Source organism: Misgurnus anguillicaudatus, chromosome 3, assembly GCF_027580225.2.
Source record: "Misgurnus anguillicaudatus chromosome 3, ASM2758022v2, whole genome shotgun sequence".
In the NCBI taxonomy this organism is placed as follows: Eukaryota; Metazoa; Chordata; class Actinopteri; order Cypriniformes; family Cobitidae; genus Misgurnus; species Misgurnus anguillicaudatus.
This window is the reverse complement of record NC_073339.2, coordinates 12,443,039-12,457,918: the sequence shown is the minus strand read 5'-3', so window position 1 is coordinate 12,457,918 and position 14,880 is coordinate 12,443,039. Positions and strand designations below refer to the sequence as shown.

General features: G+C 35.3%; 2 protein-coding genes across 7 annotated transcripts in view; one reads left to right on the top strand and one right to left on the bottom strand.

Annotated features, from left to right (window-relative positions):
* pnpla6 (patatin-like phospholipase domain containing 6) overlaps positions 1 to 5,456 on the bottom strand; it is a 31,568-nt gene extending 26,112 nt beyond the window's left edge. For 2 of the 5 annotated variants that reach the window (XM_073861379.1, XM_073861391.1), the window contains exons 1-2: positions 5,328 to 5,455; positions 3,505 to 3,587 (exon numbers count right to left, since the gene is read on the bottom strand). In XM_073861379.1, the coding sequence (XP_073717480.1) occupies positions 3,505 to 3,549 (45 nt within the window). In that variant the 5' untranslated portion in view covers positions 3,550 to 3,587; positions 5,328 to 5,455. Of the gene's footprint in view, positions 1 to 3,504; positions 3,588 to 5,327 lie in introns of all 5 variants that reach the window. The other 3 variants (XM_073861386.1, XM_055204678.2, XM_073861396.1) reach the window with 3 other exon arrangements.
* Positions 5,457 to 7,492: 2,036 nt separating this feature from the next.
* On the top strand, positions 7,493 to 13,465 carry poglut1 (protein O-glucosyltransferase 1). Of its 2 annotated transcripts, none has more exons than XM_055204675.2 (11): positions 7,493 to 7,650; positions 7,907 to 7,997; positions 8,119 to 8,262; positions 8,415 to 8,550; positions 10,236 to 10,357; positions 10,847 to 10,906; positions 10,974 to 11,073; positions 12,389 to 12,447; positions 12,627 to 12,794; positions 12,889 to 12,945; positions 13,051 to 13,465. In XM_055204675.2, exons 1-11 carry the CDS (start codon positions 7,575 to 7,577, stop codon positions 13,205 to 13,207), a joined length of 1,170 nt encoding a protein of 389 aa, XP_055060650.2. In that variant the 5' UTR covers positions 7,493 to 7,574; the 3' UTR covers positions 13,208 to 13,465. The 2 variants fall into 2 exon arrangements, with proteins under 2 accessions (XP_055060650.2, XP_055060652.2); XM_055204677.2 differs by having other exon boundaries at positions 7,509 to 7,650; positions 7,839 to 7,997.
* Positions 13,466 to 14,880: the final 1,415 nt, after the last annotated feature.

Sequence of the window (14,880 nt, the reverse complement as noted above, 5' to 3'; positions counted from 1 at the left end):
CATAATTATTATCCACAGTTCACACACATATATGATGTAAACAAAAACTTTCGTTATGCATCCCTATTTGATACCCATGAATGCATGAACGGAAAATGTTTTATGCACCTGCCCGACACCTTCATCCAAAGTAACTACAGTGCATTACAAGGTATACATATTATTGTTATGTGTGATCTCGGGTGAACAGGAAGACAAATAAAGTGTCTGTCTGCCAAATGCAAAAATGTGAATTTAAAGAGAACTTTCTAACATTGATCCAAAACACTTTGTCAGCATATATGGGTGATTCTCACGAAACCATTGAAACACCACGTCACTAATGATTTTAGCTATAAAATGTGTAATATAGTAATATTAAAAAGCATCAGAATTAACACAATACTGTGTTCTACCTTGCACAGTGTGTGATTTCAACATAAGAATTTATAATTTGTCAATTTTATCTCATTTTCTGCTGAAATTCTCATTACCGCAATGTGTCCGGCTGTGTTTGAACATGCGTTATGTTGTAATTTAATCAAATTAACACAAAAATATTAAGAAAGAAAATAAATGGATGTTTTGCTAGACTACTTTAGATGACAGAAAAAATATTTACTGAATATTCATGTATAATAATAATGAAGAAAAATTAGGAAAATGATGTGTCCATGCCTGGTGTTCTCATCCTCCGCAACACTTTTTGAGAACAGTTTAAGCACACATACAGAATTTTAATAAAGTTTGATTTTGAGTGACCAAGCACATGGACCAGTTACTTCAAGATGGCTACCAGGTAAGATCATTTTTTTACAGTTCATTTGAAATATTGTCTTGTCAGAACGCTTACACGACTTTTGATTATCATTACCGCAACAGATGCTTATTAAATGTGAATTTAATTAATAGAAGCATAATACTTTGATTTTAAATGCATGTGCAGAATCTCCAAATTATGTTCTTTCAGGTTTGTCATGTCATTTTGAAAATATGTCAGTGTTGATGTTTTCTGACTGTTGCGGTAATGAGATTTTTTAGGACTAATTTTTTTAATTATGTTACAAAAAGTGTTAAATGATAAGTAAAAGTTTTTAAATTAATGTTCCCATTTACTCCAGATTTTGTTTTTCAATGTCTGGTGGGAAAAAAAGTAAATTTAAGGAATTTTTACATTTTCATGCTTGACATTTTTAAAACCAAGTTTTCGTGAGAATCACCCATATATTTAAATGCAGAAGTTGATGATTTTATCTGCAGACAGTTAAAGATATGTAAAACCACAGTGACTGTCAAAACATGCATTACTGATGTCTTGGGTAGTGCAGCATTTAAACTCTCTCTTAGATGTCAAACATATACTTTACAGGACTATCTGTCCATTGTCATCATTTAACCTATGATAACTTAACAGAAACATTTTCTGGACGTCAGGCAGCCATGCAGATGAGTCAGTGAAAAAATAAGACAGCGAATGCAATCTTTGAACTGAGATATATGGGTGTGTTTGGTTTAATAACATGCAATTATGTATATCTGCAGTAGAGACACCTCCAAATTATGACTCCAGAGCAAAAACTAACAAAACACCCTAACATTGATGCTTTTATCAAGTCACATAGTTCACTTAAAGCAAATCAACTGCAGAAAATCTTCCAAAATAAGGGTTTTACTGAAAAAAGACTAGTGTTTATATAAAATTCACACACCACATTGATACAAGAAAAGTCTTGTAAAATTGAAAGCGTGCCTTCTGTGTGAAATGTGCATAAACCAAAATAAAACAATCCCCAGACGAAATTTTCTGTGTCTGTAAGGGGATTATGATTGATGACAGAAGGACATGATTGGGATGAATGACAAAGAAGCAAACAGCTGCTGATATTGACAAGGGAACAGATAGGGGGCGGGGCTTTTGAAAGTGGTTGTGCAGCAAGATACTACTGTATGGGAAGGCAATATCTGTATATGAAGTCTAGTTCAAGCGTAATAATGAAAAAAAATGTGTGGTTAGTAGGATTGCACACATTCACCACTAAGAGAACGTGCATTTTACAATATGCTTGGGTTGTCATTGCAAATACAAATTTTAATCCAAGGCTTACAAATGCACAGTGTAAAACGTTAAAACTTAAATATCTGGTATTACTGGATAAAACATGAAACAGCATCAATCATGGCAATATTATATGAACCCAGTAAAAAGTTATCTGATTAAGTATGTAAACACATGAGTAGTCGCCATATATGGGGAAGTAGTGAAAAACAGAAGTAAATGGGCTAAAATACAATAATGGTGGATGAACAGATGGGCTGAAGAAATGTAAACCCAGCTAAAGTCATTTTGTGTGATTTACTGTTTACTACACAATCATCATACATAATGTAAAGAACAATCTATAAAAAATTTGACTGAGTAAGGTCATTAAAGTAAAATCAATGACTGAACTCAAACTTTAATACTCTTATGGTGCATTCACACCAGCCGCGGTAGAGGCGGCAAAAACGCGCTACTCGGGCATAGTTGGACGCTTGAACATTTGAGTTTACACGCTTCATTCGCGCATGAAATTCTAGTAATTCGAGACATTCACGCGAAAATTCGCGTCATGGGAGGGGCTTCTGCGACTCCGCTGAGACCCCGCTCGCTTCCTGTAATCACGTCACTACTACAGCAAGGTCCTGATTGCTTAACGCGGCACGGAAATCCGGCAAAGTTTAGATTTTTCAACTCACGTGTTTCCACCACAGGATGTCTAATCACGTCTTTACATTGAGTTAACATGTAAATCAGTCGCGCTTGGGGTCTCAACCGCATCTGGCGTGAACCCTGCATTAAACTCATACTTAGATTATAAGACTTCAGCCTGGATTTCACAGCCAGGGTCACAAATGCTTCCTCGCCATCTTTTAAAGGTACACTCCGTTTTTTTTTTGGAAATAGGCCAATTTTCCAGCTCCCCTAGAGTTAAACATTTGATTTTTTTACCGTTTTGGAATCCATTCAGCCAATCTCCGGGTCTGGCGCTACCATTTTTAGCATAGCTTAGCATAATCCATTGAATCCGATTAGACCATTAGCATCTCGCTCAAAAATAACCCAAGAGTTTCTATATTTTTCCTATTTAAAACTTGACTCTTAGATACAACGTGTACTAAGACCGGCAGAAAATTAAAAGTTGAGATTTTCAAGCCGATATGGCTAGGAGGAACTATACTCTCATTCCGGCTTAATATTCAAGGATAGTGCTGCCGTACCACCCGAAAATATTCCCCTTGGTTACTTTCAATAGCAGGGAACTATTTTTCAGGCACTGCGTAATAACATTGCGCCTGCTGCAGTCATGGTACGACAGCAAAGTCCTTGATTTCAGTGTCCCTTTAACAGTAAGTATTCATGGGTGCTCTGCTCAGGAAAAAATCCCAATCTTTGCATTACATTAAGACATGCAAACCAAAAATCAGACTTTGAGTTTGTTGTCATGTAAGGTTAATATAAAGCATTAGGGTGGTACTGCAGCTCACCTCTGGAGGTTCCGGGGACTCTGGGCCCGATGTGTTCTGTCCCATTCTACCTCAACCCACAAGTGGGCCATCAAAGACAGATGCTGCAAAGCAAAACAACAGGCTTCATGCAACATGCAAAGACCAGAAGCACACACTCAGTCAGGGTCACCGCAGGCTGAAAACAACAATATTATTGTACATTCTTATATATTATATACAACTGTAACTGATGGTTAATTGAAAACTGGGTCTGAGTGATACTACATCCATCCATGATTATCAAATAAAGCCAAAAATCTATATCTATATTTTATGGATAACAAAAAATGTAAACCAAATCAAATAACCAATGAATAACCAATAACCAGTAACAAAATGAAAATATAAAACTAAAAATGATCTGGAAATATACCTAAACCGTATGACACATTCTATTAGACTGTTTACGTAATAGTAGAGTTAATCTAAATCTCACTAACATTTCAGACAAAGATGACAGTCAGCAGATAAACTATCCAATCATAACCCTTCCCCCACTGATGTCATCACAAACACAATGACACACACAAACACACCCATATGGTCTACCAGTGTGTTTTCATTCTGATCTTCTTACTGCCCTTCACCTGACCTCCATAGTTTCAGTCTTTTCACATCATAAACACAATGCACATCCACTGAACAAACAGTTTTTGCTGACATATGTACTATACAATACAATTCATTCATTCACATTCATCACCCACACAAGCATGCTTAATACTGTGAGAGTCAAAAGTCCAAAACAAATTACACTTTGTTTAAAATCTCCCATAAACATCCAATATTAAAACAACAATTTTTTGGTGTTGACATCACAGTAACGGGGGAGGATTTGATTACTTAGATTACTTAGAGATTTAATCACACACAGATCTGAAAGTGAGTATGTATAAACCCTGGAACGTGAGACAACTTGCTTAGTTGAGAGACGCCTTCCATTAGACTGAGCGAATGATTGTATCACAGTGATTACAAGCAGATATATAAGATATAGATGAACTATAGGATAGCAAGAGAGGGAACAGAAAGCCCAAGGGAATAATGATACTGAGCTAGGAGGAGAGAGGGGCTAAAATACCAATATTTCTTACTCGCTAATGGACTGTTATTTGTTAACAACACCCTTAGTATGTGTTAAGCATGACAGTAAGGAAATAATAGACAGCCACACTTACAAACACAGGTTTCTTTCAAGGACCAGACACACATAAATGACACATGACACATTTATAAATCTGCAATACGAAGCACTTTGTTTACATGCTCAGTCATTCTGTTACCATCTTAGATTTACAAATCATTTGTTTCTGCCACAAACACCTTTCGAGCATGAATATGCATACTGTAGTATGCAATTGGAGCAGTCTGGTCCAGTACAGATCTATGCATGCTACATATTGTTGTAGTACAATCTGTACAAGCAAAGCATCAATTGATGTGTATCATACATGATGTCATCAGCATGTAACTGGATACTGAAGTGATGAAACAACACCACGTCTGATCATTAGACAACACGTGAGTACATTAAAGCGTTTGTAAATACAGAAACGTAACCTTTCGCAGATCGAGATTAAAATCTATGATTTTCCCAGATTTATTGTTTTATGTGATTCGTTGGCGGTGATGCTGTGCCGTGACCTCGACTGACCAACACACCGCACCATCTGCTACGTCAACCGGCAAACTCTTACAGAAACACGCGTATATTTTAAAGAAACTCTTATGCACAAAGTGTTTCCACGTAAGATGGATTGGCTGTAAACATACTGTAAACGGCGTTTGGTTGTTAACCCTACCTGAAAGCGAGGATCCGTCCTGATCTGTCAAACAACGTTCATACCGGAAGCATCCGTCCAGAGCTCCGCGTAAAGCCCGCCCACTCGGTTCAGCAACCAATCAGAGAAGACAAAGGGGCCAATCTGATTTCAGAAAAGTGACTTTCGCTGATTCCCTCCCTACTGTTTTCTCCAATAACTCTTTATTGAATAATGCACATAACATCAAGTAATATTAAACATCAAAAAAATGTATGAGGGATACTTATTAAACAAAACCAAACAAGTTACATAAAATAATATTTAGAAAATAGAAATGACAGTATATGGAAATAAATAACAATAAAAAAGAAAAAAATAAATAATATTACATCGTTGCTATTAGGTTAAACTAGTGTGAGAGGGTGGGTAAACCTTACCTAAATATTATCCACTAACTTGTGACTTTATATTGTTGTTAATATCTTGTGTGTTTTTAACCCCCCCCCCCATTGTTGATACAAATTTTTTATTATGATTATTGAATGTAAAATAAATAAATAAAAATCCTCCACTGTTATTTACAAAATGTTTTTAGACATTGCATGGATGAGCGAATTTATCTAGTCAGAGTGTCAGAAATAATAGTTTATTTGATTTTTGACATAATTGTTGCTTTCTATGTGATATTGTTATATAAACAAGGTAAATGGTTGATATTGTGTAATGCTCATTTCAAAATAGTTTTTTTTAATTATATCATGATAATTTGTATTTATTATTTGCAAAGAGTGCAAAACACACCCCATCGTAGCATAATTAATACTATATCAGATGAAATAAAAAGGGTTATAACTCAATATGTATTTCAACATGTAAAGTAACTTTTTTTTTTTAATTTGTAATTACTCTATGATTATTTAAGCCGAGATTGGTGTCTAAATTCCAGGTGTAAAATACTTTCATCATGAACTTTCAGATAAGAGCAGCTAAAAAAGATTTAGTTCTCCTGGAACATCAGATATACACACAGACAGAACAGAGAGTAAACGTTAAACTTTTTTTATCAAACGCTTTCAAGATGATTGCATTTTGTCTAATCTTGTTTTAAATCTTAATCATTAACCACATTGGGATATATGACACTGAAAGCTCATAGATGTTAAGGGATAGTTCACCCAAAAATGAAAATTCTGTCATCATATTCACTCTCATGTTGTTACAAACCTTTATGAATTTCTTTGTTCTGATGAACACCAAGGAAGATATTTTGTGTAATGTTTGTAACCAAACCGTTCGTGAGTCCCATTCACTTCCATAGTAGGAAAAAAGAATACTATGGAGTGAATGGGGCTCACAAATGGTTTGATTATTACGAACATTCCTTAAAATTTCTTCCTTCGGGTTCATCAGAACAAAGACATTTATACAGGTTTGTTACAACATGAGAGTGAGGAAATGATGACAGAATTTTCATTTTTGGGTGAACTATCCCTTTAATCATAGCCACTAAACTACACCCACTAGTGCCACCTTGTGGTTATTTCTAAATTTGCTGACTAGTAGTAACATATGACATTAAAAAATAATTATTGTAGCAAACTTTAGTTGTATATTTGATTTAAAATTAAATTTTATTTCAACATTTATTTATTTCATTTTTGTATAAACTAAAACGAACAATAAATGAATAAACAATTTCGGATCTCCTCACTTGGGTATCTTGTCACAGTGTTTATATCTAAAAAAAAAAAAAAAAAAAAACGCAGCTCCCTCGTGTACACGCATTGCAAGCTAGTTTTGCCATCTGTAATATGGCGGCGTCGCTGACGTATCGCTGGAGCTGTCCAAAGCAGTTTAGGTATTTCTTTAATGTCTGTATTCCTCAACAACGTATGTCCTGAAGTAACATCAACTTGTAAGCAACCGACCACCCTTTAAAAGACACTTAAAAGCTTTAAAGAGATTGAGGATATTACTGGTGTGTTATGTCGTAGAAAAAAAGTTAAAATATATTGAGCTTGTATTAACCCAAAATCTTATTTTCATTTAACCAAAGCCTCATTAAAAAAACATTGACTTCGGAACAGAAAGTGCTTAAATTACCCTAAATGCAACCTAAATAAAACGTTGTGAGAAGTTGTAGAAACGTTTCGTGTTTTCTGGGCACTCTTGCCCGGACAAATGTGGCGGTGCCGTTGACAAAACGCAGCAACGAGTCAAAGCGACAGTGTCCCGTCTACTCATTTATTATGTCTATTGCCAGTCAAGGTTAATCGATGTGGAAAAATGGAGCTATCGTGGCTGTCCATGTCGCTTTTCATCTTTTTTTGTAACTTATTTGAATGTTGTCTTTCGGATAATAGTAAGTATTTTTACGTTTTTGTATGAATGCTTATAAATACGGATGTTCTGGTCAGTCAGACACTTGCTTAGTACGTTAAATAGTAAAATAAGTTACATTAAGTGGTTCCAAGCACAATAGCATCGTTTTACTTCCCTGCTTTTCATAAAAAAATATATATATAATTAATTTTCCCAAAATGTGTCTAGATTCTGTTCCTAGGTCTGATTATGACAGTCCAACGTTTGAAACTTCTCTCTCTCTATTTTCGTAAAAGATGAATCCTGGCAGTCATACCTCAGCAAAATCACACATGCCAAAAAGAACTACCATCCATGTATTCAGGAAAACTACAGCTGCTATCTTGGGTAAACTAAAATATAAATAGCAGCAGTTGTACTTGTTTCATCACAGCTCTTATTCATTATTTAAATATCGACTACTGTGGGCTAAATGCTATACTTACCACTGCAGTTTGTTTGATTGCAGTGTCTTGAAAAATGACCTCAAGTTGTTTCAAAATGGCATATCTGAGGAGCTGATGGCAGACACTGTTCGAAGAGGTGTTGGGACACACTACCAGATAATTGGTCATAAGCTTTACAGGGAACAAAGCTGCATGTTCCCAGCAAGGTAGGTGAAATGTTAAACTACTGCCAAATATGACCGAGATTGTGGTTTTTGGTAAATTATGAGCCTGTCTGTGTTTTTTGGTAAATTATGAGCCTGTCATGTGTATGTTGAATAAATAACGCCATAAGAGTCATTTATTATCATTTTCGCAGATGCAGTGGGGTTGAACACTTCATACTAAAAGTGATTGACAAGTTACCAGATTTGGAGGTGATTATCAATGTGCGTGATTATCCTCAGGTTCCTAGATGGGTTCAGCCAGTCCTGCCTGTATTGTCCTTCAGCAAGGTGTGTACACATACACATTCCATAGATGTAATGGTTTTTATACTGTACAAACTGTATATTCTATTCCCTTTCCTTAACCCAAACCCCAACCATCAAAGAAAACTTTCTTCTACTTCAGATTTTCAATTCACATCATTCTGTTTGATTTATAAGCTTGTTTCCTCATGGGGACCTCAAAATGTCCCCACAAGGTCACACAAATAATGGTATTTCTATCTTAATTGTCCCCACAACATGATAATTACCAGACACACACACACACACACACACACACACACACACACACACACACACACACACACACACACACACACACACACACACACACACACACACACACACACACACACACACTATGTAGGTACACCTTTAATAAAGACAGCCTGACCTACGGTTTTGCCTGACATACACACTACTCAAGAGTTTTTAATCTCCAAAACAAAGATTTTTGTAAATGCCGCAGACCCTGTTTTAATCTAAAAACTCCAGGGTTGGGTTCTCAAAGAAGAGACCCATCTTTTACTCCAATTTCTAAATTATTTAAACAAATTCTTACAACTCTTCTTCTTTTAGGTTTCTAATTTACAGGTTAAAATAATATCTTATAAGAACCTGTCTTTTGTCCAAGTTACTAAGCAGTAACAGCACACAAAAAACCCTTTACTGTGGTACACTAATATTAAGAGGTGTAAAGTACTATTAGTATTTTTACTTTACTTAAAGGCAGAGTAGGCAGTTTTAAGTCAAAAAAAGTCTAAAACACTTTTTTCCAAATTTGTTTAAACTGTCTTTATATACCAATACATAAGTAAAATGTAAGTACTCTGAAAAAGAGAGTATAAAAATCGAGTGTCTGTAGACCTCTCACGACTGGTTTAAACACAGCTAATTATTTCCATTCGGGACAAAACAAATGATTGGCTTGCGCGACCATGGCTACCACCCCTGTTGCTACAGGATCTGCCCACAGGGCGTATGCCAAAATTCCTCGAAAGCAACGTGAAGGACTCATTGCCAGTTTGACTGACTGAAGTTGTGGCCACCCAGGTTGGTTGGTAGTGGTACCACTAGTTTAGTGGGCATTTACTTTTTCACAGAGGGCCAGGTTGGTTTAGATGGTTTTTTCTCTTAAAGGTGCAGTGTGTAAATTTTAGCGGCATCTAGTGGTGAGTTTGTGAATTGCAACCAACGGCTCAGTCCACTGCTCACCCCTCGCTTTTGAAACACATAGAGAAGCTACGGTAGCCACCACCGGACAAACATGTCATCGTCGGAGATAACTTAGTAAAAAAGTTTGTCCTTTAAGGGCTTCTGTTGAAACATGGCGGCACAAAATGGCGTCTTCCATGTAAGGGGATCCTCAGTGTATTTAGATAAAAACGTCTCATTCTAAGGTAATAAACACATAACGGTTCATTATGAAAGGTCTTTATACACCCCTGATCATATGGTTTTGTATACTATTTTGCATTTCTGTCAAAAGATCCTTCTAAAAATTACACGCTGCACCTTTAATAAATAAAATCATGACAAATTCTGTGTTATATTACAATTAGTTTAAAAATCTAAATAATTTAAGTGTAACAAATATGCAAAAAATAATTAAATCAGAAAGCGGCTAATACTATTTACTATCAATTGTTTTACCATGTATTACAAACATACTGAAACATACTTGTCTTCAGACATCAGACTACCAGGACATCATGTACCCAGCGTGGACATTCTGGGAAGGAGGGCCTGCTATATGGCCTATTTATCCCACTGGACTGGGTCGATGGGACCTAATGAGGGATGACCTGAACAAGTGGGTTGCACACTGTAAAAAAGAAATGCAATTTCTCATGCCAACATTTTATGTGTCCGGCCTTAATTTCTTGAGTTAATTTTCAAGATTCAAGATTTTTATTGTCATACAGTAGGTAGCCTTGGTAGAATAAAATTCTTAATTTGTTTTTACCTCATGAGACTATAGAGTAGAAGGGCAACGGACATTAAATAAAACATATAAAAAAGAAAAAAGTAAGTACTCTATATACTCGGTAGTATAAAACAATTTACAACATAAAGAAACTCGTATTCAATAGAAACTGTAAGTGTTTCTGCAGTATGCTGTAGTGCAGGAATACAGGGAAAGTGAAAATATTTTTTAAAGTGATAAGTGGAGAGAAAGTGACATTGGATAAGGTGCCACAGGTTCCTAGTCCAGTTAACATGAAGCTTGGGTAAGATAGTTTATTTGTAAAGTGAAGGGTGCACTAATTTCACTCCCATATAACTATTTAACACTCTCTAGATCAGCTGCACAGTGGCCCTGGAAGAAGAAGAGCCCAAAAGGATTCTTTAGAGGCTCTAGGTCAGTTACATTTTATATTATTTAATATTGTTAATGGCATTTGCTGAGGATTTTTCATTGATTGCAGAACCAGTTCAGAGAGAGACCCTCTGATCCTTCTTTCTCGAGAGGCCCCTGATGTTGTGGATGCTGAGTACACAAAGAACCAGGCCTGGAAATCAGAGAAGGTTTGTCTATCCTTTTCTTCCTTACAATTGTCACAAAAAAATCAAAGTTTAATAAGCAATTGATTGATAAATCTGTCAAAAGTATTTTGCCCTTAAGTATCTAGGTGGTGTGTCCTTTGTTGTTGGTACAGTCCTATCTACAATTGAGGTGTAGTCAATTATGTAGATGTTTAAGAATTTGTCTACAGTCAATACTCCACAGGCAATAGGTAGGTCTGACGTCAGACCATTATTTTCGTCAAACAAGCATGTATCAAATTGAGTTTATATATTACCAAGAACCTATTGGGAAATAAAGTCCTTACAAATTAGATGGTTTCAAGGATTTTGCTTAAATTGCTTCAAATTTAAAAAGAAAGAGTTTGCTTTAATAATAATAATTAGTTCACTTTTTGCTTTATCTGTGGAAAATTTTTCTGGGAAATGGTTATAAATGTTTAAAAAGATCTAACAGAATGGGAGCTGTAAATGTTAGACATGAAATCTAAAATATTTACTTACTGTAAATCTTAAATACAATTATTCTCTTGTGTACATCAAACCAAAAGAGTTCTTTGAATTAAACTGAACCAACATAAACCAACAGATAATGTGCATGTGAAGACCATATACTTATATTTGTATATAAAAAAGTAAAAAATATTTTGTATATAATATAAACAGGGTTTACTGGCTTGGCAGAGGCCAATGATTAGACTACATGGGCTGCTTGCCAGTATGAATGATATAAACCAACCCCCATGTCTCTATGACATTCAGATTTGAAGATATAACTTGGGTTTTGGTTGCTAGGGTGCTTAACAGTGGTTGCTAGGGCATGGCTTAATAGCTCTGTGAGGATCCTGAGAGACTGATAGGATGCCTGAGTAAAACGAGCCCATCCCCTTGTCTCTATGAGGCTGTTTACCTGGTATTAAGATGCGTTTTGGTTGATCAGATGATCACAAGTGGACGAGAGTGACACATTCATGTTTACACCTGGTAATTTATCCATCTCTTTTGTCCACTTTCGACCGCTTCTGTCTTGATTACTGAAGGGGTGGTCTGTGGGGGAGTCCATCTGCTTTCGTTTTAACACGAGTGGGAGAAATGCCAGGTTTAAAATGACCTGTCATTAACTAATATTATGTCAGAATCTGCTCCTTGTGTTGCTAATAAAGCTATTGCAAGAGATCTAATTAATGTGTTAAATTAACAGCCCTGGTTCTAAGTATTTGTCAAAAATAAACTATGCTTAAATTTTTTGAGTTAAAATTCAAAGGCGACACAAAGTTTGATGGAGCTTCATATTTATCTCTCTCTTTTTTAAAATCAGGACACTTTGGGGAGCCCCCCAGCCAAAGAGATTCCCCTAGTTGACCACTGTAAATACAAGTAAGACCTCTCTTCAGCCTCGTTTTTGAATTTATACTAAATTTGAACTTTACAGCGATAACAAAATGTAATTAACAATCTCAAGGACAAATGGGGTGCTCGGTTAACAAGCATTTCATATACAGTACACACTATGGTTATATTGTCGGTTTTATTTATCACTTTGTTTCTGTGCTCAGATACCTCTTCAACTTCAGAGGTGTTGCTGCTAGTTTCCGTTTGAAACATCTGTTCTTGTGTGGCTCGCTGGTTTTTCATGTTGGGGAGGAATGGATTGAGTTCTTCTATCCTCAGCTTAAGCCGTGGGTGCACTATATTCCTGTCAAACAGGACTTGTCTGACCTCAGGTAATCTTAACATCTTAAGTATCTGTCTTGTTTCACATTATTCTTTATATGTATTTTACTTCTAGTAATAATTTCACTTTATCCTTCTTGTTAGAGAACTACTGCAGTTTGTAAAAGAAAATGACGGTGTGGCAGAAGAAATTGCTATGAGGTTAATATATTCTTTAAGCATTTATTTGGTTATTCTGTTTAATTGACTAGTTTATGATACAGACTTAAGACTTATGTTAATCATTTTACTTCTGTATTTTATTAGGGGTCAGAAGTTTATTCTTGATCACCTACGCATGGAGGACGTATATTTTTACTGGGAGAGGCTGCTGACTGACTTCAGCAAGCTTCTCAAATACAAACCTAAAAGAAATTCAAACTACAATCAGATCATTCACAGACCCAGCAAACTTGAACTCTGACCTGAGGATATCATGATAGGAGCATTTCCTTTACATTCCTCTTGTTCTTTCAAAATTGCACTTGTTTGGCATTAAACAGAATGATAATAATCAAATAGCACAGACAACATCTAGATACATTTTGATACATTGTGTGAAATGTGTAAAGGGTGTCACAATAATTAGAATTTATTGTGAAAGCAATAAATAATTTAATATGGTCCTGTTAACTAGTTCAAGTGTTTTAATACAATACACTTCTCTTCCATTGTAAGCAAAGCTATTTATTTTTTCCATTTCTGTCACTCCCTCGATGTTGTGTGGATGATGTGATATTAAGGGTTGGACTGTATTGTATTAGCACTACATGTGAATCAAAACATGTTGTGCATCAGTGTGTTGTAGTGAATATTTCTCATTAAATTAGTAGGTTTAGGGGACATTATAAGAAAAAGGGTCAGGCTTTAGGCTGAGGATAACGTAACAGATAACAAATCATGAACAGCCTTGTAATGGTAAATTTCATGCTCTAATGCAGATTCATCCATTGTTGTGCAATTTAAATGCGATGGACGTACATAGTGCATGTTTATGGGGGAAAAAAAACAATGTGGGATGGATTGTTTTAGGCACTGTGACTTAAATTAAATTTAATAAATTAATCTATTAATAACTTGTATTAATAAAATAAATATATTGATAAGTTTAGGGATGAATAAAAATTATAAGTGATGAAGATGGTATCTTCCATCAGAGGTTAATATTTACAACAGAAGAAAAACGGGTAAAACATTTTAACAAGGCACATACCAGCAGGTGATCGCACGAATCTTCCTATATTAGTGGATTTTATTTTTTTCAGAAACCTTTTTATTTTTGAAAGTCCTGTAAATGACACAAATCAGTGCTACCCTGACGACGGCATGGAATTTGAATAAGAAATAATTTTGCGTAACGTTATGTGTTGAACAACAAGGCCAATCCGATTAGATCTCCACCAAAATAAACGTATCAAACAGTCTAAAAATACATGTTATAATGATCTAACAACCAGAAACAATTGTTCAGTCTTACTTGTGAAATTCCGTGAGACTTGTTTTGATGTATGTGACGGTTTGTGCACCCCCAAACTGCACACGACGGATGCATTTTACCTCCAGTTGCAAGAGTAAAGTTGCCACCACTAATATGGCGGCGCCGTTGACGGAGGATCCAGCAGCCAACGCGCGCTCTAGTTATTTAACGTCACCGTGAACCGGAAGTAGCAAGTTTTTCTTTTTTTACTGTCTATTGTCTAATCTCTATTAGACCTGAGATTTTAATATTGATTTTTAATTAATTTAATAACCTTATTGATATTAATAGAAAAATTGTCATGTGTTTATTTTCTAATACGGGTTTCACTCCTTTAGATGCTATTAAGATGTTATTCTTGCTTGGAAAAAGTCACATTCATAAAGTCACAGGTTTGAAAACAGATTTTATTGTTTTTGCTCCGAGTTAGAATATTATGATTTCCTCTACAAAGTGAAAATAAACAAAAAAGTTGTTAAAACACACCCGATATTAAATAAAACTTGTCACTAATTAATAGATATTTAGATACACATAATGATTAAAATAGTAACAACAATGTATTATTATTTATTTTTGTATTATTATTTATTCCCATGTTCTGTCATTCTTACTTTAAA

What these genes read in the sequence shown, in the direction of transcription:
- poglut1 (XM_055204675.2), top strand. Translation starts at nt 7,575, where the DNA reads ATGGAGCTATCGTGGCTGTCCATGTCGCTTTTCATCTTTTTTTGTAAC. An exon ending in AACTACAGCTGCTATCTTGG is followed by an intron (nt 7,998 to 8,118) that starts GTAAACTAAAAT and finishes GTTTGATTGCAG; the next exon opens with TGTCTTGAAAAATGACCTCA. An exon ending in GCAGAAGAAATTGCTATGAG is followed by an intron (nt 12,946 to 13,050) that starts GTTAATATATTC and finishes GTATTTTATTAG; the next exon opens with GGGTCAGAAGTTTATTCTTG.